General features: G+C 48.4%; 1 protein-coding gene across 1 annotated transcript in view; it reads right to left on the reverse strand.

Annotated features, from left to right (window-relative positions):
- LOC123999665 (SH2B adapter protein 1-like) overlaps positions 1 to 14,741 on the reverse strand; it is a 37,208-nt gene extending 22,467 nt beyond the window's left edge. Inside the window, 10 exon segments of the mRNA XM_046305643.1 lie at positions 2,030 to 2,204; positions 6,388 to 6,593; positions 6,724 to 6,870; positions 9,598 to 9,680; positions 9,877 to 9,968; positions 10,210 to 10,311; positions 11,055 to 12,359; positions 12,361 to 13,249; positions 13,891 to 13,942; positions 14,406 to 14,741. Of these exon segments, the coding sequence (XP_046161599.1) occupies positions 2,030 to 2,204; positions 6,388 to 6,593; positions 6,724 to 6,870; positions 9,598 to 9,680; positions 9,877 to 9,968; positions 10,210 to 10,311; positions 11,055 to 12,359; positions 12,361 to 12,831 (2,581 nt within the window). The 5' untranslated portion in view covers positions 12,832 to 13,249; positions 13,891 to 13,942; positions 14,406 to 14,741.
- Between the last annotated feature and the right edge of the window lie 10,987 nt (positions 14,742 to 25,728).

Raw genomic sequence — 25,728 nt, forward strand, 5'->3', positions numbered from 1 at the left:
CGCCCTCGGTCTGTCTCTCTCTCTCGCCCTCGGTCTGTCTCTCTCTCTCGCCCTCGGTCTGTCTCTCTCTCTCGCCCTCGGTCTGTCTCTCTCTCGCGCCCTCGGTCTGTCTCTCTCTCGCGCCCTCGGTCTGTCTCTCTCTCGCGCCCTCGGTCTGTCTCTCTCTCGCGCCCTCGGTCTGTCTCTCTCTCGCGCCCTCGGTCTGTCTCTCTCTCTCGCCCTCGGTCTGTCTCTCTCTCGCCCTCGGTCTGTCTCTCTCTCGCCCTCGGTCTGTCCCTCTCTCTCGCCCTCGGTCTGTCCCTCTCTCTCGCGCCCTCGGTCTGTCCCTCTCTCTCGCGCCCTCGGTCTGTCCCTCTCTCTCGCGCCCTCGGTCTGTCCCTCTCTCTCGCGCCCTCGGTCTGTCTCTCTCTCGCGCCCTCGGTCTGTCTCTCTCTCGCGCCCTCGGTCTGTCTCTCTCTCGCACCCTCGGTCTGTCTGTCTCTCGCAGCCTCGGTCTGTCTGTCTCTCGCACCCTCGGTCTGTCTCTCGCACCCTCGGTCTGTCTCTCGCACCCTCGGTCTGTCTCTCGCACCCTCGGTCTGTCTCTCGCACCCTCGGTCTGTCTCTCGCACCCTCGGTCTGTCTCTCGCACCCTCGGTCTGTCTCTCGCACCCTCGGTCTGTCTCTCGCACCCTCGGTCTGTCTCTCGCACCCTCGGTCTGTCTCTCGCACCCTCGGTCTGTCTCTCGCACCCTCGGTCTGTCTCTCGCACCCTCGGTCTGTCTCTCGCACCCTCGGTCTGTCTCTCGCACCCTCGGTCTGTCTCTCGCACCCTCGGTCTGTCTCTCGCACCCTCGGTCTGTCTCTCCCACCCTCGGTCTGTCTCTCCCACCCTCGGTCTGTCTCTCCCACCCTCGGTCTGTCTCTCCCACCCTCGGTCTGTCTCTCGCACCCTCGGTCTGTCTCTCGCACCCTCGGTCTGTCTCTCGCACCCTCGGTCTGTCTCTCGCACCCTCGGTCTGTCTCTCGCACCCTCGGTCTGTCTCTCGCACCCTCGGTCTGTCTCTCGCACCCTCGGTCTGTCTCTCGCACCCTCGGTCTGTCTCTCGCACCCTCGGTCTGTCTCTCGCACCCTCGGTCTGTCTCTCGCACCCTCGGTCTGTCTCTCGCACCCTCGGTCTGTCTCTCGCACCCTCGGTCTGTCTCTCGCACCCTCGGTCTGTCTCTCTCTCGCCGTCTTTCTCTGTAGGTCTCTCCCCCTCTCGCCACTTCTCTCTCCCTCTTGCCATCTCTCTCTCCCGCTACGTCTCCCTCCCTCTCTAACTCGGTGTCTCTCTCTCTCTGTGGAGTCTGGTCTCACTTACACACAGTCAGAGATGGGGGTTGATGGAGAGTCAGGGTGGCGCGTGGTGATGACATCACAGACTGTGGGCCGGCTGCCTGCCCTGTCCCGGCCTGCGAAGAATGACCCAACGAAAACACAATAAGAGACAGCCAATCAGAGCTCTGGAAGGCACGGGGGTGGGGGGGTTGGAAAGAAGGGTGTAGAAGGAAAGGAGGTAAAGTGCTAGCGCCTAGGGACATAGAGGGTAGTAGGGTCTAGGGGTTGATTTGGAATTGTATGTGTGTGTGGGGTGGGGTGGGGGGGGGGGGGGGTGTATAGGTGGGAGCATCAGTACAAATTGATGGGATCAAGCCATGCGGAGCCACTCCAGTGTGTGTACGTAGGCATGCATGCTGTAGTGGACACAGGTCGAGGATGCAAAGCGGCCAGTCTTGTTATAACGACATTGACAGAAACATCATGTAGTGGCCATGTTTTAGCACACACAACATTACTTATGGCCTGTACATATATCTTCAATGGGATGATACACACGCACACTATATTGATTCACTGACGTAACAGCATAGTGTAACCCAATCATAATGCATAAAACACATACACCGGACATACAACACCGAAGACGTGCCTTTAGAGGCCAGTGTAAAACCAGTGTCGTTTCATCCTAGTGGAATATCCTGTGACCTTTCACCCCTGACCGGTTACCTGGCTGCCGGACGGCGGTGGCGCCCACAAAGCTGATGAGAGTGACGTCCGAGGCACCCCCAGACTCCAGGGGGATTGGGTGCACGCGGAAGTGCTCCAGCATGTCAAATATGGACTGGAACCACAGGTGCTGCACCCGGCACTGGCCGTCCTCGTTCAGAGACAAACGCAGGTGCTGCAGCGGAGAGAGAGGGAGAGAGAGGGAGGGAGCGGGGAGCGGGAGAGAGAGGAGAAACAAAAGAAGGGAGAAGAGAGGGGGATATGGGTTAGCTTTGGGTGCTACTTAGCAGGTATATCTCCTAACATGGTGTCTGGCTAGACTGCAAACTCTCCTTCCAGACTCACATCAAACATCTCCAATCGAAAATCAAATCAAGAGTCGGCTTTCTATTCCGCAACAAAGCCTCCTTCACTCACGCCGCCAAGCTTAGCCTAGTAAAACCCTACCGATCCTCGACTTCGGCGATGTCATCTACAAAATGGCTTCCAACACTCTACTCAGCAAACTGGATGGCAGTGCCATCCGTTTTGTCACTAAAGCACCTTATACCACCCACCACTGCGACTTGTATGCTCTAGTCGGCTGGCCCTCGCTACATATTCGTCGCCAGACCCACTGGCTCCAGGTCATCTACAAGTCCATGCTAGGTAAAGCTCCGCCTTATCTCAGTTCACTGGTCACGATGGCAACACCCATCCGTAGCACGCGCTCCAGCAGGTGTATCTCACTGATCATCCCTAAAGCCAACACCTCATTTGGCCGCTTTTCGTTCCAGTACTCTGCTGCCTGTGACTGGAACGAACTGCAAAAATCGTTGAAGTTGGAGACTTTTATCTCCCTCACCAACTTCAAACATCTGCTATCTGAGCAGCTAACCGATCGCTGCAGCTGTACATAGTCTATTGGTAAATAGCCCACCCATTTTCACCTACCTCATTCCCATACTGTTTTTATACTGTTTTTTATTTATTTACTTTTCTGCTCTTTTGCACACCAATATCTCTACCTGTACATGACCATCTGATCATTTATCACTCCAGTGTTAATCTGCAATATTGTATTATTCGCCTACCTCCTCATGCCTTTTGCACACATTGTATATAGACTGCCCATTTTTTTCTACTGTGTTATTGACTTGTTAATTGTTTACTCCATGTGTAACTCTCTGTTGTCTGTTCACACTGCTATGCTTTATCTTGGCCCGGTCGCAGTTGCAAATGAGAACTTGTTCTCAACTAGCCTACCTGGTTAAATAAAAAATAAATAAAAAATGGTACAGATGTTTCCCCTACCATTTCACATACAAACGCTCTGGTACTTTCCAACACACACGTAAACATCAATACTGTCTTACTCTCTCTTTCACACAAGGACAATATAGGAGGAAAGTGGAATAATATTCCACCATCTCCGACGCTCGTTGTAAGTGGCAAAGCTTGCAGACGATAGAGGATTACAAAGGGAAACCCAGCCATGAGTTGCCCAGCAATGGAGAACTCCAAAACCGAGCTAAATGCCTTTTATGCTCGCTTTGAGGAATATAACACTGTGCCTTGCGTGAAAGACACCTGCAGGACAACAACTCTCCCTCGACGTCAGTAAGACCATGGAGCTGATTGTGGACTATAGGAGAAAGAGGAGTGAGCATGCCCCCCCCCCATTCAAAGGGCTGTTGTGGAGTGGGGCGAGAGTTTCAAGTTCCTTTGTAACGTTCGAGAGCATTTTGACTGGATGCATCACCACTTGGTATGGCAAATGCGCAATGCGCTGCAGAGGGTGGTGCGGACAGCCCAGTACATCACTGGAGCCAAGCTCCCTGCAATCCAGGACCTCTACATCAGGCGGAGCCCGAGAAAGGCCAGAGAAATTGCTAAAGACTCCAGCCACCAAAGTCATGGACTGTTTACTCTGCTACCGCCCAGCAAACAGTTCCAGAGCATTGGCTCTCAAGAAGAATAGGCTCAGAGACAGCTTCTTCCCCCAAGCCATAAGACTGCTAAATAGCCAGACTGCTAAATAGTCAAATAATGGTACCCATACTAACTGCAATGCCTGTATCTTGCACTGACCCACATATGTATGTAACATTCTCACTGTAAACTGTGTTTATTTTCAGCTAAATTACAAGATTCAACAACTGAGACATAAACTGAACAAGTTCCACAGACATGTGACTAACAAAAATGGAATAATGTGTCCCTGAACAAAGGGGGGGGTCAAAATCAAAAGTAACAGTCAATGCAGTGGGTGGCCACACTAGATACTAGGTACAGCAGTGCATCTCCTCCTCAAGGACTGCACCAGATTTGCCAGTTCCTGCTGTGAGATATGTTACCCCACTCTTCCACCAAGGCACCTGCAAGTTCCCGGACATTTCTGGGGGGAGTGGCCCTAGCCTTCACCCGCCGGTCCAACAGGTCCCAGACGTGCTCAATGGGATTTAGCTACGGGCTCGTCGCTGGCAATGGCAGAACACTGACATTTCTGTCTTGCAGGAAATCTCACACAGAACAAGCAGTATGGCTGGTGACAATGTCATGCTGGAGGGTCATGTCAGGATGAGCCTGCAGGAAGGGAACCACATGAGGGAGAAGGATGTATTCCCTGTAACGCACAGCATTGAGATTGCCTGCAATGACAACAAGCTCTGTCTGACGATGTTGTGACACACCGCCCCAGACCATGACAGACCCACCACCTCCAAATCGATCCCGCTTCAAATGAACAGGCCTCTGTGTAACGCCAAATTCATTCGATGATAAACACGAATCCGACCATCACCCCTGTATGTAGCCTCACTACTTTCATAGCCTCGCTACTGTATATAGCCCGTATTTTTACTTATGTTTTATTTCTTTACCTACCTATTGTTTACCTAATACCTTTTTTTGCACTATTGGTTAGAACCTGTAAGTAAGCATTTTACTCTAAGGTCTACCTGTTGTATTCAGCGCACGTGACAAATAAACTTTGATTTGATGAGACAAAACCGTAACTCGTCAGTGAAGAGCACTTTTTGCCAGTCCTGTCTGGTCCAGCGACGGTGGGTTTGTGCCCGTAGGCGACGTTGTTGCCGGTGACGTCTGGTGAGGACCTGCCTTACAACAGGCCTACAAGCCCTCAATCCAGCCTCTCTCAGCCTATTGCGAACAGTCTGAGCACTGATGGAGGGATTGTGTGTTCCTGGTGTAACTCAGGCTGTTGTTGTTGCCATCCTGTACCTGTCCCGCAGGTGTGATGTACAGATGTACCGATTCTGTGCAGGCGTAGTTACAAGTGGTCTGCCACAGCGAGGACGATCAGCTGTCCGTCTGGTCTCCCTGTAGCGCTGTCTTAGGCGTCTCAGTATGGACATTGCAATTTATTGCCCTGGCCAGATCTGCAGTCCTCATGCCTTGTTGCAGCATGCCTAAGGCACATTCACGCAGATGAGCAGGGACCCTGGGCATCATTCTTTTGCAGTTTTCCAGAGTCAGTAGAAAGGCCTCTTTAGTGTCCTAAGTTTTCATAACTGTGACCTTAATTGCCTACCGTCTGTAAGCTGTTAGTGTCTTAACGACCGTTCCACAGGTGCATGTTCATTAATTGTTTATGGTTCATTGAACAAGCATGGGAAACAGTGTTTAAACCCTTTACAATGAAGATCTGTGAGGTTATTTGGATTTTTACACATTATCTTTGAAAGACAAGGTCCTGAAAAAGAGCAGTTTGTTTTTTGCATGTATACACACACATACACAACCCACACACACAGAACACCTACACGCAGACTGACAACACAAACATAATTTGCTGCTGCTGCTCTGTTCTTTATTTTACTCTTATTATCTACCCTGATGCCTAGTCACTTTACACTGCCTTCATGTATATATCTACCTCAAGCAACTCGTACCTCTGCACTTTGATCTGGTACTGGTACTCACTGTATTTAGCACCACGTTGATCTGGTACTGGTACTCCCTGTATTTAGCTCCACATTGATCTGATACTGGTACTCCCTGTATTTAGCTCCACATTGATCTGGTACTGGTACTCCCTGTATTTAGCTCCACATTGATCTGGTACTGGTACTCCCTGTATTTAGCTCCACATTGATCTGGTACTGGTACTCCCTGTATTTCGCTCCACATTGATCTGGTACTGGTACTCCTTGTATGTAGCCCCACATTGATCTGGTACTGGTACTCCCTGTATTTAAGCCCCGTTCTTGTGTATTATATTGTATTCCTCTTGTTACCATTTCAATTTTAAAACTGCATTGTTGGGAAGGGCTCGTCAGCAAGCATTTTACATTAAAAAGTCTACACCAGGTGACAAATAAAATGTGATTTGAAACACACTCTCCCGTCTCTTGTACCTTGGCCTTGCCCTGGAAGTTGAAGGTGAGGACGTACTCCCCGCGGCGTGTCTCGCTCTGGCGCACAAGGAAGACGCCGTGGCTGGCCGTACCCCCTGCCAGCACAAGCTGGGCCGCCTTCAGGCGCGACAATGTCCCGTGGAACCACTGGCACTCGCTCAGAGGGTGCTCCACCGCCTCCGCCACATCTGAGAACAGGAAGGAACCTGGGGATGTGAGGAGGGATGGATGAAAATATTAGACCAAAAAAAAAAAAGTGTCACCAGACCTGCCCTGTACATTCTGGTGTATGTGTGTTTGTATGCGAGTGCTTTTGCGTGTGTGCTAAGGCTTCACCTGTGGCATCTGGCGTCTCCGCAAATGGTGTACCCAGGCCGGCTCCACCCACGCGTCCGTCTGATTCGTCCAGAGGGGCGCGGGGCGGTAACTCTGGGGGGAGAGGGTCCATCAGTGGGGAGGAGCCACCCACACCTCCATAACACACTGCAACAGGACAGGAGCAAAAACATCAGTCATATTATTTATTTAACCAGACTTTTTTTAAACTTTCAAACAGCAACGAAACATTGGACTCAAGAGTTAAAACAACTTTTTTCGTCTCGCTTTCTGTATCAGGTGTTAAGTGATCCAACTGTATATTTGTAAAGCTGCAAAGAAAATAGTGAAATAGGGAAATCGTCACACAACAATCCCAAATGGGCTCTTCGATCCTATCCTGTGCAGACATATTTGAAAAGATGGGATAGGTAAGGAATATGGTAGATGCTCCCCCTTACCTTATGCTACATGTCTGCTGTTTGTAGATTCTTACAGATTAAGTGTCTATGGCAGTGGTCACCAAACTTTTCTGAGCCAAGTTCACTTTCAAAATGCAAGCCGAGATCTACAGCTCAGAACTGTTTCTAAACATATATTTTGTTTTAAAATGTAAGCCTATGCAACATTTACCAAATAAGAACAGTTCTGTAGGAATAAGGTTTATTGCAGTAGGCCTGTAACGGAGGCCACCCTAGCAGTGGAGGTTTCAGTGAGGAGGCAGACACTTCGATACGGGGCAAACTCAGAATGGAGGGTGTTTATTTACAGCGCTGAGGTGGAGCAGCTGGAAAACTGTACACAATGTAAATCAAAAATCACAAACAGAACAATAACATACACTGGAAAATGTATGAAATAAAAGGTTGAGCTCCAAAGAAATCAAGCTTCAATCAATAACTGAAATTATAGCGTTAAAAAAAATATATATAAAATGCAACATGTAAAGTGTTGGTCCCATTTCTTGAGCTGGAATAAAAGATCCCAGAAATGTTCCATATGCACAAAAAGCTTATTTCTTGAAATGTTGTGCACAATTAGTACCCTGTTAGTGAGCATTTCTCCTTTGCCAAGATAATCCATCCACTTGACAGGTGTGGCATATCAAAAAGCTGATTAAACAGCATGATCATTACACAGGTGAACCTTGTGCTGGGGCAATAAAAGGCCACCCCAAAATGTGCAGTTTTGTCACACAACACAATGCCACAGATGTCTCAAGTTGAGGGAGCGTGCAATTGGCTTGCTGACCGCAGGAATCTCCACCAGAGCGGTTGCCAGATAATTTAATGTTCATTTCTCTACCATAAGCCGCCTCCAACACCTCTACATCCAGCTTCTTCACCTGTGGGATCATCTGAAACCAGCCACCCGAACTGAGGGTCAGTACAACCAAAGAATTTCTGCACAAACTGTCAGAACCCGTCTAAGTGAAGCTCATCTGCGTGCTCATTGTCCTCACCAGGGTCTTGACCCGACTGCAGTTCAGTGTCGTAACCGACTTCAGTGGGCAAATGCTCACCTTCGATGGCCACTGGAGAAGTGTGCTCTTCACGGATGAATCCCAGTTGCAACTGTACTGGGCAGATGGCAAACAACGTGTATGGCGTCGTGTGGCCGAGCAGTTTTCTGAACGTTGTGTGCCCCATGGTGAGTGCCCCATGGCAATTGAAGGTGATTAGAGTGAGGATGAATTAACTGTGGTGGCAGGTGCATTGCTGACTGCTGAGAAGAAGTTGAATATAGAGAGAAGTGTTGTAGTGAGGAAGGTCGGCGTAAAGTCCATCCATGATGGAACCTAGGCGAGAGTGAGGACCGCCGAATTCGGGCCTTGTCCTGAGGATGATTCTGGCCCAGTGGGAGTGAGATTTGTAGAGCGAATGGATCCTTGTATTTTGGCTGATCCATATGTGACATCAGGTTGGGGACTGTTGAGTTGGTGGACTCGTGATGATTTATTGTGTTACATTCACCCAAAACCAAATGAATCGCCGGGGGGAACCTGCGTTTCGCTCTACAGGCTACATCGACAGCGCCAAAGGACAAGGCATCATACACATATTATATTCAATAAAGGAATGTGCATTTCATAAACCCACAAACTGTTTCCATGTCTGGTTATATATCTGCATCTGATGGTCAGTCTCAGCGGGATGGAGGGGAGAGCGAGAACAGCAGAGGTTCCGCCTCTCACGGTTCCCCGATCTCTCCTTTTCCTCCGGCGAGACTGACCAGAGAGAGGGGGGAGACAGTCTGATGACCAAACTCGAGTCACACCGCATTATTTCTGCCTCATGCACAAATTCATGTTGCTCCTATGACCAGGGAAAGTGAATTATTAGTCGACATTAAAATAGACACGACGAGCCGTTAATAATAATAATAAAAACCCCGGTCCTATCGATGCACGTTTTCTATGTTTTGAAAAGTGTTGAATCGTAAAAGCAGCAGCTATTTGCTGTATTCTTTGACAGTCTCTCAGGGTTTTAAGTCATTAAAATCTCATTTAGGTCAGTATCAAACTTTGCTGCGGGGTAGTGGAAGCTACTGGCACGGTGATTTGAGCTATCCGATTGGCCAGCGCAGTAGGCACACTTGATTTAGCACTACAGGTCTGCCAGGTAGGCAGAGTTTGGTCATTCTGACAAATGAAATGGTTCAAAATAGGAAGACTTTGCCTACCCGGCGCACAGGGCTGCCGAATCAAGTGCATCTACCACCAACGGCTCAAGGCAACAAAAATACATTTTAAAAAAGAGGAGCGCAAAGAAATGTTCGGCGATCGACTAGGAATGCCTAGTTGACTAGAACCGCGATTGACTGGTTGGTATACACTGGTCTAAGAGTAGTAGCTTGGTGAGGTGTCTAAGGGTCGATTTGGGATGCCCCACTCACCTTGAGAGAGGCGGTCACTGAATTCTGGCATTCCACTGATGTCCATGGGTCCCCCACACACAGCTTCTATGTCCTCCTGTTCACTGTAGAGTCAAGATACACAAAGCTTGCTCTACAGTAGCTGGTGTGTCGCTTCTACTTCTGCTGACCTCATCAATATTTGACAAGCATATATATATATATATGGTCCCTCTTAACTCTCACTGACTGCACCCCCCCCCCCCCCCACCCAAATCACTGACTTAAGAGTTCTTTCAACTTAACACACAATTTGCTTACCTGATACATATACCGTTCCGGATGTCACTCAACCAAGCTCTCATCTGCACAGCGTCTCGCGTCTCAATCACATACTGCACCTGTCCCTCCAACTGACAGAGAGAAAGATAGGGTTAGCGAGAGAGTGACAAAGGGGTGAGAGGGAGGGGCAAGAGAAAGGGGGGGTGAAAGAGGGGGGGCGAGAGGAAGGAGAGAGAGAGAGGGCGTGAGAGAGAGAGAGCAAAATACAAGTCAGTCTACAGATGCAAGATGAACAGGAACTGACTACCTGAACAGAATTTACTGAGAGAACAAGAAAGGGGAAATGAAAGGATGGACAGAGCAGAGCATCACCTGCAGGAGGAAGGTGTTCTCCTTGTCAGGCACCTCCAGGGCTGTGGTGCTCCTCACATCCACAATAGAGCAGCATGGGATAGTCAGCCTGGGCTTGGAGGACTGAGACAGGGGGACAGAGAAGAACATTGAATAAGACACATCTGTGCACTCAGAGAAATTGTGCAATTTTCACAATGCCTGCCAATGACATCATTCATCTCCAAGCATTCCAAAGGAGCATGTTGATAGGTTGTCATGCCTCAGTGTTACATCAAAGATACACAATCTACTCCGATGGCCCCCACCCTCTGGAGAGCCAGGCCCAGCCAATCAGAATGAGTTTTCCCTACAAAAGAGTTTTATTATAATAATATATGATAATAATAATAATATATAGACAGATATAAGTTAACGTGGCCAGAATAACAAATGACTATGAGGAAATTAAATCGAAAATGGGAGGAACAGCATAGTTTAACCCAATAAATACTTGAATTAAAATGTTGTACCTTGTAAAGAATAAGCATTGCTAAATTGCACATTAAGTTTTAATCTTTTTGTCACAAATAATGCTATCAGTATAATGTAGTACAATTACAAATGTGAACTTTATCTTCCAATAATTTTATTTCTCAATATGGCAGTGTTATCTGGTGGGAAATTAAACAAAAACTGTGAAACTTGAAAATGCAAACTGGAGTATTGCGTTTAAATTTCATCATTGATTATGTTCACATGAAAATAAAATTGCAAACTTATTAATGTATCATTATCAAGTATGATTTTTTTGGGGCAGCTATATACTCCAAACATTAATAATATCTTCCTAATATCGAGTTGCACTGAACAGGTGTCTCACTCACTTTAGGCGGGATGAAGAACTCCAGATAGTACTCCTCGCCGCGCTCCCCCTCCTTGTCCCTCTCCCTCAGGACCAGTCGGCACTTGTGCCACCGACCACCCCTCCAGCCCACAGTGCCCCCAGGGACGAGAGGCTGCACTGCAGCTGTCTGAGCGGCGTTAGCGGTGGACGAGGTGTTGTTTAAGCCAGTACCAGCGTTGTTGTGTTCTTGTGTGCCGTGGTGCAGCAGGCCAAAGGAAAAGCCAGGGAAACCACCGTGGCTCCCGGCAAACTCATCTGGCATGGAGGAGCTGACGCTGACTCCTCCCTCCCTCACCAGCCGGCCCGTCTTCCTCGGGGTGGCGCTGCTGCTGCTGCTGGGGGGCAGGCCGGAAGAAGGTGACACCACGGCCGAAGTAGGTGCCGAAGAGAGAACGGGGGGCGGGGAGCGAGACAGACGCAGCTTCTCCAGCCGGTGGCTCCACTTCTCCTTCTCTCCCCCCTCGCCATTGCTCCGCCGGCGGTCCCGTGCCTCCGATAGCGAGAGGGAGGTGGCACTGCTGGAGGAAGACGGGGGCAGGGAGGAGGAGGAGGAGTGGGGGAGGGAAAGGGGCAGGGAGAGGGAGACAGGCATGGAGGAGGTGGGTGTAGGGGGCTGAGTGGCAGAGTTCCTCTTGGAGGAAGAGCCGGTGCAAGCGTCCTGGACCCCCATTGTGTAGCTGTAGCTGGAGGGCAGCTGGGAGGAGCTCTGGGGGGAGTCGCTGGACGAGCTGCGCCAGTGCAGGATGCCCCGGACACTGCCCCGCACGCTGCGCCCAACACTCCGCAGAGAGAAGCGCTTCTTCAGTTTGGTTTTGGACTGGCTTCCTGCCGAGGCCGGGGTGCCATTACCCTTGGAGTGGGGAGGAGTTGTGTCGGAGCAAGGGGAGGCAGGCGTTTGGGGCATATGGGAGGAGTCTTCATTGTCCAAGCAAACTTCCAGCTCCTCCTCCCCCTCATCTGGCTCCACCTCCTCCTCCATGACCGTTACGCCCGCCCAGCTGTCCTCTTCCTCGGCTGTCGTTTCTCCATTTCCTGGGCCGACGCCAGTGAAGTGTTTAACAGTAACTGGGGCACCCCTCTCTTCCCGCCTGCCGTTGTTTCCTCCTCCCACTGAGGAGGAGCAGGAGGAGGAGGAGGATGGGGGGAGGACCGTTGTGACAGCATAGGAGTCTTGAAATTGGTCCCCACTTCTGGTTTCCAACACCAGTCGTGTGGAGGCAGGCTTGGGCAGGGCTCTCACCGGGTTGGCTGGGGCACAGGGGTGGTAGGAGGCTCCCTCGGTGACAGGAGGGGGGAGAGACCGCCTCCTCTTCCAGGGAGGTGGCGTCTGATTGGGGGGCCCAGCTCCCCTCCTCCATCCCAGGGGCAGTACCCAGCGCCCCAGCCACTCCCTCCAGTTCGCTCTGGAAATGTCGGACAAAGCGGTCAGTGAAGCGGCGACAGAAGGCGGCAGCAGAGTCGGGGGAGTAGTGAGGGTTCTCCAGGAGGAACGCCCGGAAGTGGCGGGCAAAGTCCCCGGCCGCCATGCGGGCATGCAGCTCACAGAACTCCGTCCAGCTCAGGCAGGGGGAGGGTGTGGGGGTGTCCGACAGCGAGGAGGGGTGAGGCTGGGCCAAGGGAGGGGGCAGGGGGGGTGGCCGAGGGAACATGGGCAACAGGGAGGGGGATGGAGGGGACGGAGAAGGAGAGGGTGAAAGGGGCAGCGGGGAGGAGTTGGCTGCCCGCGGGCTAGGTGGGGTTAAAAGAGAGCCGTTCATTCTACTAGGAGGGCGTGGGGGAAGGGGGCTGATTGGCCAACTAGCTGGCTGCTATTTGGTTTATCACTTAAGGTTAATTAACTAAACCTGCACAGCTCCTCAGGGCTAACTTACAAACGGGTGGGAATTCAAGTACCGTACTATGCCAGGCATAGAGTAGATTCACCCCCCATTTAAAACCTTCAGCTAAAAGACGACTGTAACACACTGATGAGCACAGACTGAGACGAGGTAGAAATATAGGGGGTCTGTCTCTGTGCAACATGCTTTCATACATTTAAAAATATCTATGATAAAAGACAGGGTAAAATCGGTGTCAGGGAGGAGGTATAAGACAGAGGTGAGGTAAATAGGTGAGGTTCACAAGTGGCCGCCCTGCTTACGGTCCACCACACATCCACAAGAACACAACTGCAGCCTGTGAAAACAATACAAGCACAATCAATGGTGATACATCACATTACCTGTTACATATATTCTCCAGAGACATAACCAACTCTAATATGATCTACAATATCTAATCAACTGTTACTAATACAAATACCCCTAGCACCGGTTGCCACCTGTAGTTGTTGTCTGTTGGACTAGTGGTCACAACAGTTGTCAAGTTTTTTTTTTTTATTGAGTCAATGCTTTACATCCATAAAAACAAATTGTTAAGCAACCCGTTTTACTGACAACCCATTCAATTAGCTAGCTAGACATCTTCACATAACGGTACTAGATGTGGTAGCTAGATATGGTGAAGGACCAAATGGTTGCTTGTGAGACACCAACTGATTTGTCAGTTTTCAGATAACTAGTGGCTTAATCACTTTCACACACTGTAGCAAAGCCAAATATAGTGTGGCATAGCTAACTACCTTACTGGCAACAAAATAAATAAAATACCTTGTTGGCTAGATTATTGTAGCTAAACAACTGACTGCGTATGAAACCCGTTAGCTAGCTAACAACATTACCCAGCTAGTTTGCAAACTGGCGCTGGATGTAAACAATCCAGAGAGCTTGGTTGGTACTAACGTTACTGGCTAACGAAGTTAGCTGGAATTCACAAACCATTGTCGGCCTAGTCAGATACTCGCGGCCAATGCAGGATGGCTAAAATAACCTAAAGGAGAGGAGGAGAGACAGTTAACTAGATAGCTGATATTACGGAGTAATGATAGTACATGGACATGGTAAAATGACACACAGTGAGGTCATGTTAGCTTAACTAACGTTAACTAGCAAAAAGAGCCAGCACATCGCGTGATAAACAATCTAGTTAGCATAAGCGATACTGAGCTAACTAGCGACCCATCAGTTAGCTAGCAACGCCATCCATCTTAACAGAACCATGTTAGCTAGCTAAATAAAAAGCACCAGCTTGAAGCAGTTAGCTAAGTAGCTAACTAGCCAATATTCAACAATGTAGCTAAAATGTAAGCCTAACTAGCTGTTTTAATTAAATAACAGCGGTTTAGTCAGCTAATAGTAGCGAGATATTGTTTGTTATAGTAGCTACCTAGACTATGGCTATTATCGTTGAATAAGGGGTGCTAGCTAATTGAAGTAATGTTATGTTTACCCACTTGTACACGCTTGTCTTCAAAATAGTGTCCACTTACAGTTAGCTAGCCTCCCATACTTGCTACAGACAACAGGCGAATCGCTAGCTAGCTACCTAGATATTATTATTAGCTAGCCAGCTATTAATAAAACAACTAATTTAGTAATCTTGCGTTGGCTTACATTAGAATTGTAATTTATACGCGCCAGCGTTCAATACAATTCGTTCATATATCCGCGATATAAATATAAATGTATAACAGTTGTTGCTAACGTGAATATTTCTGTGCTCCCTATCTCTCGCGATATAGTGGGAGAGAGCGGATGGGAAGGGAAAATCGACTAGCGAGGAGGGTGGCAGCAGGAGTTGCAGGGACGACGTTTGCATTCAGGGTACTTGGGTGGTGGGAAAATGGAGGGGCACTAAAAACATGTTGAATCTGTGAATTGTATGAGGCGTAAATGAACATTTGTCTCATACTGAACTACTAGACTTTCTGTTTAAAAATGCATGAATGTTTTACAACAAGCCTATATAATTGCATATAATTTTTAAAAATTGTAATTCAAAAATATATCCTTATGGAGATTAGTAAATAATTTATTTCAAACTAGCTGAATAGATCCGGGATTACTGTAGTATGCCGACATGCAACCGTTCTGTATCAGTGGCCACATGAGCATATAGACCTACTGCTGTGTTGGTGTTGTCTCTATAGCTTGATTTCAATATTTTGTTGTTTATACACAGCGTGTACTTACTGTCAATTCAGGTTCCACCCTTTTCTTCGTCTTCTTTGGTATTTCTCTTTCATTTCACGAGCATGTGTTTAAAGGTCCAACGCGGATGTTTTTTTTGTCTCAATATTGATAGTAGAATAGAATATCATTGAATATCATTGAATAGACTCAAATAGAATAGAGAAGGATTAGCCGGTGTGATCATAATTTGTCTTTCATTAACAAAATGTACTTTGGAAAAAAAAGCAAAAAAAGTATATTCCTTGTAATCTGTCGAGAAGTAAGGAGGGACCTAACGAGTGGTTGTTTATAGAAAAAAATTAACTTCAATGCCATTTGTACTATAGGTTCTATTTCTTTCCATCGCCCTCTCTCTGTGTCACACTCACTCACTCAATTATCTTCCAATAAATATACAGTTGAAGTCGGAAGTTTACATACACTTAGGTCGGAGTAATTAAGGCTACTTTTTCAACCACTCCACAAATGTCTTGTTAACAAACTATAGTTTTGGCAAGTCAGTTAGGACATCTAGTTTGTGCATAACACAGGTAATTTTTTTCCAACAATTGTTTACAGACAGATTATTTCACTTATAAATCAATGTATCACAATTCCAGTGGTCAGAAGTTTACATACACTAAATTGACTGTGCCTTTAAACAGCTTGGAAAATTCCAGAAAATTATGTCATGGCTATAGACGCTTCTGATGGGCTAATTGACATAATTTGAGTCAATTGGAGGTGTATCTGTGGATGTCTTTCAAGGCCTACCTTCAAACTCAGTGCCTCTTTGCTTGACATCATGGTAAATCATCTAAAGAAATCAGGCAAGACCTCAGAAAAAAATTGTAGACCTCCACAAGTCTGGTTCATCCTTGGAAGAAATTTCCAAACGCCTGAAGGTACCACGTTCATCTGTACAAACAAGAGTACGCAAGTAGAAACACCATGGGACCATGCAGCCGTCATACCGCTCAGGAAGGAGATGCGTTCTGTCTCCTAGAGATGAACGTATTTCGGTGTGAAAAGTGCAAATCAGTCCCAGAACAACAGCAAAGGACATTGTGAAGATGCTGGAGGAAACTGGTACAAAAGTATCTATATCCACAATAAAACAAGTCCTATATTGACATAACCTGAAAGGCAGCTCAGCAAGGAAGAAGCCACTGCTCAAAAACCGCCATAAAAAAGCTAGACTATGGTTTGCAACTGCACATGAGGATGAATATCGTACACTTTGGAGAAATTTCCTCTGGTCTGATGAAACAAAAATAGAACTGTTTAGCCATAATGACCAAGGTGGTGATTGACTCCGCTGTCCTGGCGTCGTGAGGGAACAAACTCCCTCACGACGCCAGGACAGCGGAGTCAATCACCACCTTCCGGAGACACCTGAAACCCCACCTCTTTAAGGAATACCTAGGATAGGATAAGTAATCCTTCTCACCCCCCCCCCTTTAAGATTTAGATGCACTATTGTAAAGTGACTGTTCCACTGGATGTCATAAGGTGAATGCACCAATTTGTAAGTCGCTCTGGTTAAGAGCGTCTGCTAAATGACTTAAATGTAATGTAAATGTAAATCATTATGCTTGGAGGAAAAAGGGTGAGGCTTGCAAGCCGAAGAACATCATCCCAACCGTGAAGCACGGGAGTGGCAGCATCATGTTGTGGGGGTGCTTTGCTGCAGGAGGGACTGGTGCTCTTCCCAAAATAGATGGCATCATGAGGTAGGAAAATTATGTGGATATATTGAAGCAACATCTCAAGACATCAGTCAGGAATTTAAAGCTTGGTCGCAAATGAGTCTTCCAAATGGACAATGACCCCCTGTTACGGATACAGGTATCCTGTGTGTGTATTTATTTTCTCTCCCCCTCACAGGTGGCAATCAACATTCCCCAATCAGTCACTAATCAGAGGACACACCTCCTGTTTCCATTACCCTATCACATTCCCTTTCCCTTGGTTTAAAAACCTTGTGTGTCTGTTTGCTCTAGAGCTCAATCTCTCTGTCAATGCCATCGGTCTGTAGATCTCTTGTTTGGTTTTTGCAACTACATGTCACTTTGTTCCCACCTGTGAGTATTGGTTTTGTTATCGTGTTTGTTTGACGGTGGGAAAAGGGGGTACCAAGATAAGTTGCCCATGGGCATACATTACCCGTAGGAATACTTTGTATAAATACACTAATTAGAACTGGGCGGACCACCCACTGTATTTTTGATTAGTTAGTTAGCTGTTGGTGAAGTAGGCTAGTCTGGCTTAGGGGTGTTTTTGGATACTTATTATTTCTTTCCTTGGGTCCAGCTCAGCCCCTTTTCCTGCTCCCCCCATTACCGTGTGTTTTCAAATAAACCATGAGTGTTTGACGGTAATTTAGTTGTCTGTGGTTATATTTGGGGTGTTACGGGTCTCGTTACCCCCCCCCTAGACTGTCGGGACAAAAGGGATTCGTAACACCCCCAGGCATACTTCCAAAGTTTCATGCATGTTAACATTAGAAGCCTCCTCCCTAAGTATGTTCTATTCACTGCTTTAGCACACTCTGCCAACCCGGATGTTCTAGCTGTGTCTGAATCCTGGCTTAGGAAGACCACCAAAAATTCTGAAATTTTAATTCCAAACTACAACATTTTCAGACAAGATAGAACTGCCATAGGGGGCGGTGTTGCAATCTACTGCAAATATAGCCTGCAGAGTTCTGTCCTACTATCCAGGTCTGTACCCTATCAATTTGAACTTCTACTTTTAAAAATCCACCTCTCTAAAAACAAGTCTCTCACCGTTGCCGCCTGCTATAGACCACCCTCTGTCCCCAGCTGTGCTCTGGACACCATATGTGAACTGATTGCCCCCCATCTATCTTCAGAGCTCGTGCTGCTAGGCGACCTAAACTGGAACATGCTCATAGATATCATCCTAACCAACTTCCCCTCTAAATACACCTCTGCTGTCTTCAACCAAGATCTCAGCGATCACTGCCTCATTGCCTGCATCCGTAATGGGTCAACGGTCAAACGACCTTCACTCATCACTGTCAAACGCTCCCTGAAACACTTCAGCGAGCAGGTCTTTCTAATCGACCTGGCTGGGGTATCCTGGAAGGATATTGATCTCATCCCGTCAGTAGAGGATGCCTGGATATTTTTTTTAAAATGCCTTCCTAACCATCTTAAATAAACATGCCCCCATTCAAGAAATTTAGAACCAGGAACAGATATAGCCCTTGGTTCTCCCCAGACCTGACTGCCCATAACTGTCATGCTGGTGAATGAGGACCCAAAAGCGACTTGGCGAAAACAGAGTATTTAATCCAGAATAAACATTACAAAACAAAAAGCATAATACTACACGTAAAGACGAGAACAGACTGGAGACTTGATCGAGAACTGCAGGTTGCCTCGGGAAGGCACTTGAACCTAGCAGACTCAGACACCTGCTCACCACGCAGCATCTGAGGGAAACACGACACGACAGGGCAAAACATAGACACAGCACGGTGAATATAAATGAGGATCCGACAGGGCAGGTACGGGAAACAAGGAGAGAAATAGGGACTCTAATCAGGGAAAAGGATCGGGAACAGGTGTGGGAAGACTAAATGATGATTAGGGGAATAGGAACAGCTGGGAGCAGGAACGGAACAATAGAGAGAAGAGAGAGCGAGAGAGTGAGAGAGGGAGGGGGAGAGAGAGGGATAGAAAGAGGGAAAGAACCTAATAAGACCAGCAGAGGGAAACGAATAGAATGGGAAGCACAGGGACAAGACATGATAATAAATGACAAAACATGACAGTACCCCCCCACTCACCGAGCACCTCCTGGCGCACTCGAGGAGGAATCCTGGCGGCAACGGAGGAAATCATCAATGAGTGAACGGTCCAGCACGTCCCGAGACGGAACCCAACTCCTCTCCTCAGGACCGTAACCCTCCCAATCCACTAAGTATTGGTGACCCCGTCCCCGAGAACGCATGTCCATGATCTTATGTACCTTGTAAATAGGTGCGCTCTCGACAAGGACGGGAGGGGGGAGGGAAGACGAACGGGGGTGCGAAGAAAGGGCTTAACACAGGAGACATGGAAGACAGGATGGACGCGACGAAGATGTCGCGGAAGAAGCAGTCGCACAGCGACAGGATTGACGACCTGGGAGACACGGAACGGACCAATGAACCGCGGAGTCAACTTACGAGAAGCTGTCGTAAGAGGAAGGTTGCGAGTGGAAAGCCACACTCTCTGGCCGCAACAATACCTAGGACTCTTAATCCTGCGTTTATTGGCGGCTCTCACAGTCTGTGCCCTGTAGCGGCAAAGTGCAGACCTCACCCTCCTCCAGGTGCGCTCACAACGTTGGACAAACGCTTGAGCGGAGGGAACGCTGGACTCGGCAAGCTGGGATGAGAACAGAGGAGGCTGGTAACCCAGACTACTCTGAAACGGAGATAACCCGGTAGCAGACGAAGGAAGCGAGTTGTGAGCGTATTCTGCCCAGGGGAGCTGTTCTGCCCAAGACGCAGGGTTTCTGAAAGAAAGGCTGCGTAGTATGCGACCAATCGTCTGATTGGCCCTCTCTGCTTGACCGTTAGACTGGGGATGAAACCCGGAAGAGAGACTGACGGACGCACCAATCAAACGACAGAACTCCCTCCAAAACTGTGACGTGAATTGCGGGCCTCTGTCTGAAACGGCGTCTAACGGGAGGCCATGAATTCTGAACACATTCTCGATAATGATTTGTGCCGTCTCCTTAGCGGAAGGAAGTTTAGCGAGGGGAATGAAATGTGCCGCCTTAGAGAACCTATCGACAACCGTAAGAATCACAGTCTTCCCCGCAGACAAAGGCAGACCGGTAATGAAGTCTAGGGCGATGTGAGACCATGGTCGAGAAGGAATGGGGAGCGGTCTGAGACGACCGGCAGGAGGAGAGTTACCCGACTTAGTCTGCGCGCAGTCCGAACAAGCAGCCACGAAACGGCGCGTGTCACGCTCCTGAGTCGGCCACCAAAATCGCTGGCGAATAGACGCAAGAGTGCCTCGAACACCGGGATGACCAGCTAACTTGGCAGAGTGAGCCCACTGAAGAACAGCCAGACGAGTGGAAACAGGAACGAAAAGGAGGTTACTAGGACAAGCGCGCGGCGACGCAGTGTGCGTGAGTGCTTGCTTAACCTGTCTTTCAATTCCCCAGACTGTCAACCCGACAACACGCCCATAAGGAAGAATCCCCTCGGGATCAGTAGAAGCCACAGAAGAACTAAACAGACGGGATAAGGCATCAGGCTTGGTGTTCTTGCTACCCGGACGGTAAGAAATCACAAACTCGAAACGAGCGAAAAACAACGCCCAACGAGCTTGACGGGCATTAAGTCGTTTGGCAGAACGGATGTACTCAAGGTTCTTATGGTCTGTCCAAACGACAAAAGGAACGGTCGCCCCCTCCAACCACTGTCGCCATTCGCCTAGGGCTAAGCGGATGGCGAGCAGTTCACGGTTACCCACATCATAGTTGCGCTCAGATGGCGACAGGCGATGAGAAAAATAAGCGCAAGGATGAACCTTATCGTCAGACTGGAAGCGCTGGGATAGAATGGCTCCCACGCCTACCTCTGAAGCGTCAACCTCGACAATGAATTGTCTAGTGACGTCAGGAGTAACGAGGATAGGAGCGGACGTAAAACGTTCTTTTAGAAGATCAAAAGCTCCCTGGGCGGAACCGGACCACTTAAAACACGTCTTGACAGAAGTAAGAGCTGTGAGAGGGGCAGCAACTTGACCGAAATTACGAATGAAACGCCGATAGAAATTAGCGAAACCTAAAAAGCGCTGCAACTCGACACGTGACCTTGGAACGGGCCAATCACTGACAGCTTGGACCTTAGCGGAATCCATCTGAATGCCTTCAGCGGAAATAACGGAACCGAGAAAAGTAACGGAGGAGACATGAAAAGAACACTTCTCAGCCTTTACGTAGAGACAATTCTCTAAAAGGCGCTGTAGAACACGTCGAACGTGCTGAACATGAATCTCGAGTGACGGTGAAAAAATCAGGATATCGTCAAGATAGACAAAAACAAAGATGTTCAGCATGTCTCTCAGAACATCATTAACTAATGCCTGAAAAACAGCTGGCGCATTGGCGAGACCAAACGGCAGAACCCGGTACTCAAAATGCCCTAACGGAGTGTTAAACGCCGTTTTCCACTCGTCCCCCTCTCTGATGCGCACGAGATGGTAAGCGTTACGAAGGTCCAACTTAGTAAAGCACCTGGCTCCCTGCAGAATCTCGAAGGCTGATGACATAAGGGGAAGCGGATAACGATTCTTAACCGTTATGTCATTCAGCCCTCGATAATCCACGCAGGGGCGCAGAGTACCGTCCTTCTTCTTAACAAAAAGAACCCCGCCCCGGCCGGAGAGGAAGAAGGCACTATGGTACCGGCGTCAAGAGACACAGATAAATAATCCTCGAGAGCCTTACGTTCGGGAGCCGACAGAGAGTATAGTCTACCCCGAGGAGGAGTGGTCCCCGGAAGGAGATCAATACTACAATCATACGACCGGTGAGGAGGAAGGGAGTTGGCTCGGGACCGACTGAAGACCGTGCGCAGATCATGATATTCCTCCGGCACTCCTGTCAAATCGCCAGGTTCCTCCTGAGAAGTGGGGACAGAAGAAATGGGAGGGATGGCAGACATTAAGCACTTCACATGACAAGATACGTTCCAGGATAGGATAGAATTACAAGACCAATTAATAGAAGGATTATGACATACTAGCCAGGGATGACCCAAAACAACAGGTGTGAAAGGTGAATGAAAAATCAAAAAAGAAATAGTCTCACTGTGGTTACCAGATACTGTGAGAGTTAAAGGTAGTGTCTCAAATTTGATACTGGGAAGATGACTACCATCTAAGGCAAACATGGGCGTAGGCTTGTCTAACTGTCTGAAAGGAATGTTATGTTTCCGAACCCATGCTTCGTCCATGAAGCAACCCTCAGCCCCAGAGTCAATCAAGGCACTGCATGTAGCACCCGAACCGGTCCAGCGTAGATGGACCGACATAGTAGTACAAGATCTAGATGAAGAGACCTGAGTAGTAGCGCTCACCAGTAGCCCTCCGCTTACTGATGGGCTCTGGCCTCTTACTGGACATGAATTAACAAAATGTCCATCAAATCCGCAATAGAGGCACAGGCGGTTGGTGATCCTCCGTTCCCTCTCCTTGGTCGAGATGCGAATACCTCCCAGCTGCATGGGCTCAGTCTCTGAGCCAGAGGAGGGAGATGGTTGCGATGCGGAGCAGGGAAACACCGTTGATGCGAGCTCTCTTCCACGAGCCTGGTGACGAAGATCTACCCGTCGTTCTATGCGGATGGCGAGAGCAATCAAAGAGTCCACACAGGAAGGAACCTCCCGAGAGAGAATCTCATCTTTGACCACTGTGTGGAGTCCCTCCAGAAAACGAGCGAGCAGCGCCGGCTCGTTCCAGTCACTAGAGGCAGCAAGAGTACGAAACTCTATAGAGTAATCCGTTATGGATCGATCACCTTGGCATAGGGAAGCCAGGACCCTAGAAGCCTCCCCACCAAAAACTGAACGGTCAAAAACCCGAATCATCTCCTCTTTAAAGTTCTGGTAATTGTTAGAACAATCAGCCCTTGCCTCCCAGATAGCTGTGCCCCACTCTCGGGCCCGGCCAGTAAGGAGTGAAATGACGTAAGCAACCCGAGCTCTCTCTCTAGAGTATGTGTTGGGTTGGAGAGAGAACACAATCTCACACTGGGTGAGAAAGGAGCGGCACTCAGTGGGCTGTCCGGAGTAGCAAGGTGGGTTATTAACCCTAGGTTCTGGAGGCTCGGCAGGCCAGGAAGTAACAGGTGGCACGAGACGAAGACTCTGGAACTGTCCAGAGAGGTCGGAAACCTGAGCGGCCAGGTTCTCCACGGCATGGCGAGCAGCAGACAATTCCTGCTCGTGTCTGCCGAGCATGGCTCCTTGGATCTCGACGGCAGTGTTACGAGCGTCTGTAGTCGCTGGGTCCATTCCTCGGTCGGATCCTTCTGTCATGCAGGTGAATGAGGACCCAAAAGCGACTTGGCGAAAACAGAGTATTTAATCCAGAATAAACATTACAAAACAAAAAGCATAATACTACACGTAAAGACGAGAACAGACTGGAGACTTGATCGAGAACTGCAGGTTGCCTCGGGAAGGCACTTGAACCTAGCAGACTCAGACACCTGCTCACCACGCAGCATCTGAGGGAAACACGACACGACAGGGCAAAACATAGACACAGCACGGTGAATATAAATGAGGATCCGACAGGGCAGGTACGGGAAACAAGGAGAGAAATAGGGACTCTAATCAGGGAAAAGGATCGGGAACAGGTGTGGGAAGACTAAATGATGATTAGGGGAATAGGAACAGCTGGGAGCAGGAACGGAACGATAGAGAGAAGAGAGAGCGAGAGAGTGAGAGAGGGAGGGGGAGAGAGAGGGATAGAAAGAGGGAAAGAACCTAATAAGACCAGCAGAGGGAAACGAATAGAATGGGAAGCACAGGGACAAGACATGATAATAAATGACAAAACATGACAATAACCAACACAAAAACATCCTATGGCGTTCTGCATTAGCATCAAACAGCCCCCGTGATATGCAGCTGTTCAGGGAAGCTAGAAACCATTATACACAGGCAGTTAGAAAAGCCAAGGCTAGCTTTTTCAAGCAGAAATTTGCTTCCTGCAACACTAACTCAAAAAAGTTCTGGGACACTAAAGTCCATGGAGAATAAGAACACCTCCTCCCAGCTGCCCACTGCACTGAAGATAGGAAACACTGTCACCACTGATAAATCCACCATAATTGAGAATTTCAGTAAGCATTTTTCTACGGCTGGCCATGCTTTCCACCTGGCTACTCCTTCCCCGGTCAACAGCACTGCACCCCCAACAGCAACTGGCCCAAGCCTTCCCCATTTCTCCTTCTCCCAAATCCGTTCAGCTGATGTTCTGAAAGAGCTGCAAAATCTGGACCCCTACAAATCAGCCGGGCTAGACAATCTTGACCCTTTCTTTCTAAAATTATCTGCCGGAATTGTTGCCACCCCTATTACTAGCCTGTTCAACCTCTCTTTCGTGTCGTCTGAGATTCCCAAAGATTGGAAAGCAGCTGGGGTCATCCCCCTCTTCAAAGGGGGGGACACTCTTGACCCAAACTGCTACAGACCTATATCTATCCTACCCTGCCTTTCTAAGGTCTTCGAAAGCCAAGTCAACAAACAGATTTACCGACCATTTCGAATCTCATCATACCTTCTCTGCTATGCAATCTGGTTTCAGAGCTGGTCATGGGTGCACCTCGGCCACGCTCAAGGTCCTAAACGATATCTTAACCGCCATCGATAAGAAACATTACTGTGCAGTTGTATTCATTGATCTGGCCAAGGCTTTCGACTCTGTCAATCACCACATCCTCATCGGCAGACTCGACAGCCTTGGTTTCTCAAATGATTGCGTCGCCTGGTTCACCAACTACTTCTCTGATAGAGTTGTGTGTCAAATCGGAGGGTCTGCTGTCCGGACCTCTGGCAGTCTCTATGGGGGTGCCACAGGGTTCAATTCTTGGACCGACTCTCTTCTCTGGATACATCAATGAGGTCGCTCTTGCTGCTGGTGAGTCTCTGATCCACCTCTACGCAAACGACACCATTCTGTATACTTCTGGCCCTTCTTTGGACACTTTGTGCCCTCCAGGCAAGCTTCAATGCCATATAACTCTCCTTTTGTGGCCTCCAATTGCTCTTAAATACAAGTAAAACTAAACGCATGCTCTTCAACCGATCGCTACCTGCACCTACCCGCCTGTCCAACATCACTACTCTGGACGGCTCTGACTTAGAATACGTGGACAACTACAAATACTTAGGTGTCTGGTTAGACTGTAAACTCTCCTTCCAGACCCATATCAAACATCTCCAATCCAAAGTTAAATCTAGAATTGGCTTCCTATTTCGCAACAAAGCATCCTTCACTCATGCTGCCAAACATACCCTTGTAAAACTGACCATCCTACCAATCCTCGACTTTGGCGACGTCATTTACAAAATAGCCTCCAATACCCTACTCAACAAATTGGATACAGTCTATCACAGTGCCATCGGTTTTGTCACCAAAGCCCCATATACTACCCACCATTGTGATCTGTACGCTCTCGTTGGCTGGCCCTCGCTTCATACTCGCCGCCAAACCCACTGGCTCCATGTCATCTACAAGACCCTGCTAGGTAAAGTCCCCCCTTATCTCAGCTCGCTGGTCACCATAGCATCTCCCACCTGTAGCACACACTCCAGCAGGTATATCTCTCTAGTCACCCCCAAAACCAATTATTTCTTCGGCCGCCTCTCCTTCCAGTTCTCTGCTGCCAATGACTGGAACGAACTACAAAAATCTCTGAAACTGGAAACACTTATCTCCCTCACCAACTTTAAGCACCAACTGTCAGAGCAGCTCACGGATTACTGCACCTGTACATAGCCCACCTATAATTTAGCCCAAACAACTACCTCTTTCCCAACTGTATTTAATTTATTTA

The sequence above is a fragment of the Oncorhynchus gorbuscha genome, linkage group LG16, assembly GCF_021184085.1.
Source record: "Oncorhynchus gorbuscha isolate QuinsamMale2020 ecotype Even-year linkage group LG16, OgorEven_v1.0, whole genome shotgun sequence".
Taxonomy (NCBI): domain Eukaryota; kingdom Metazoa; phylum Chordata; class Actinopteri; order Salmoniformes; family Salmonidae; genus Oncorhynchus; species Oncorhynchus gorbuscha.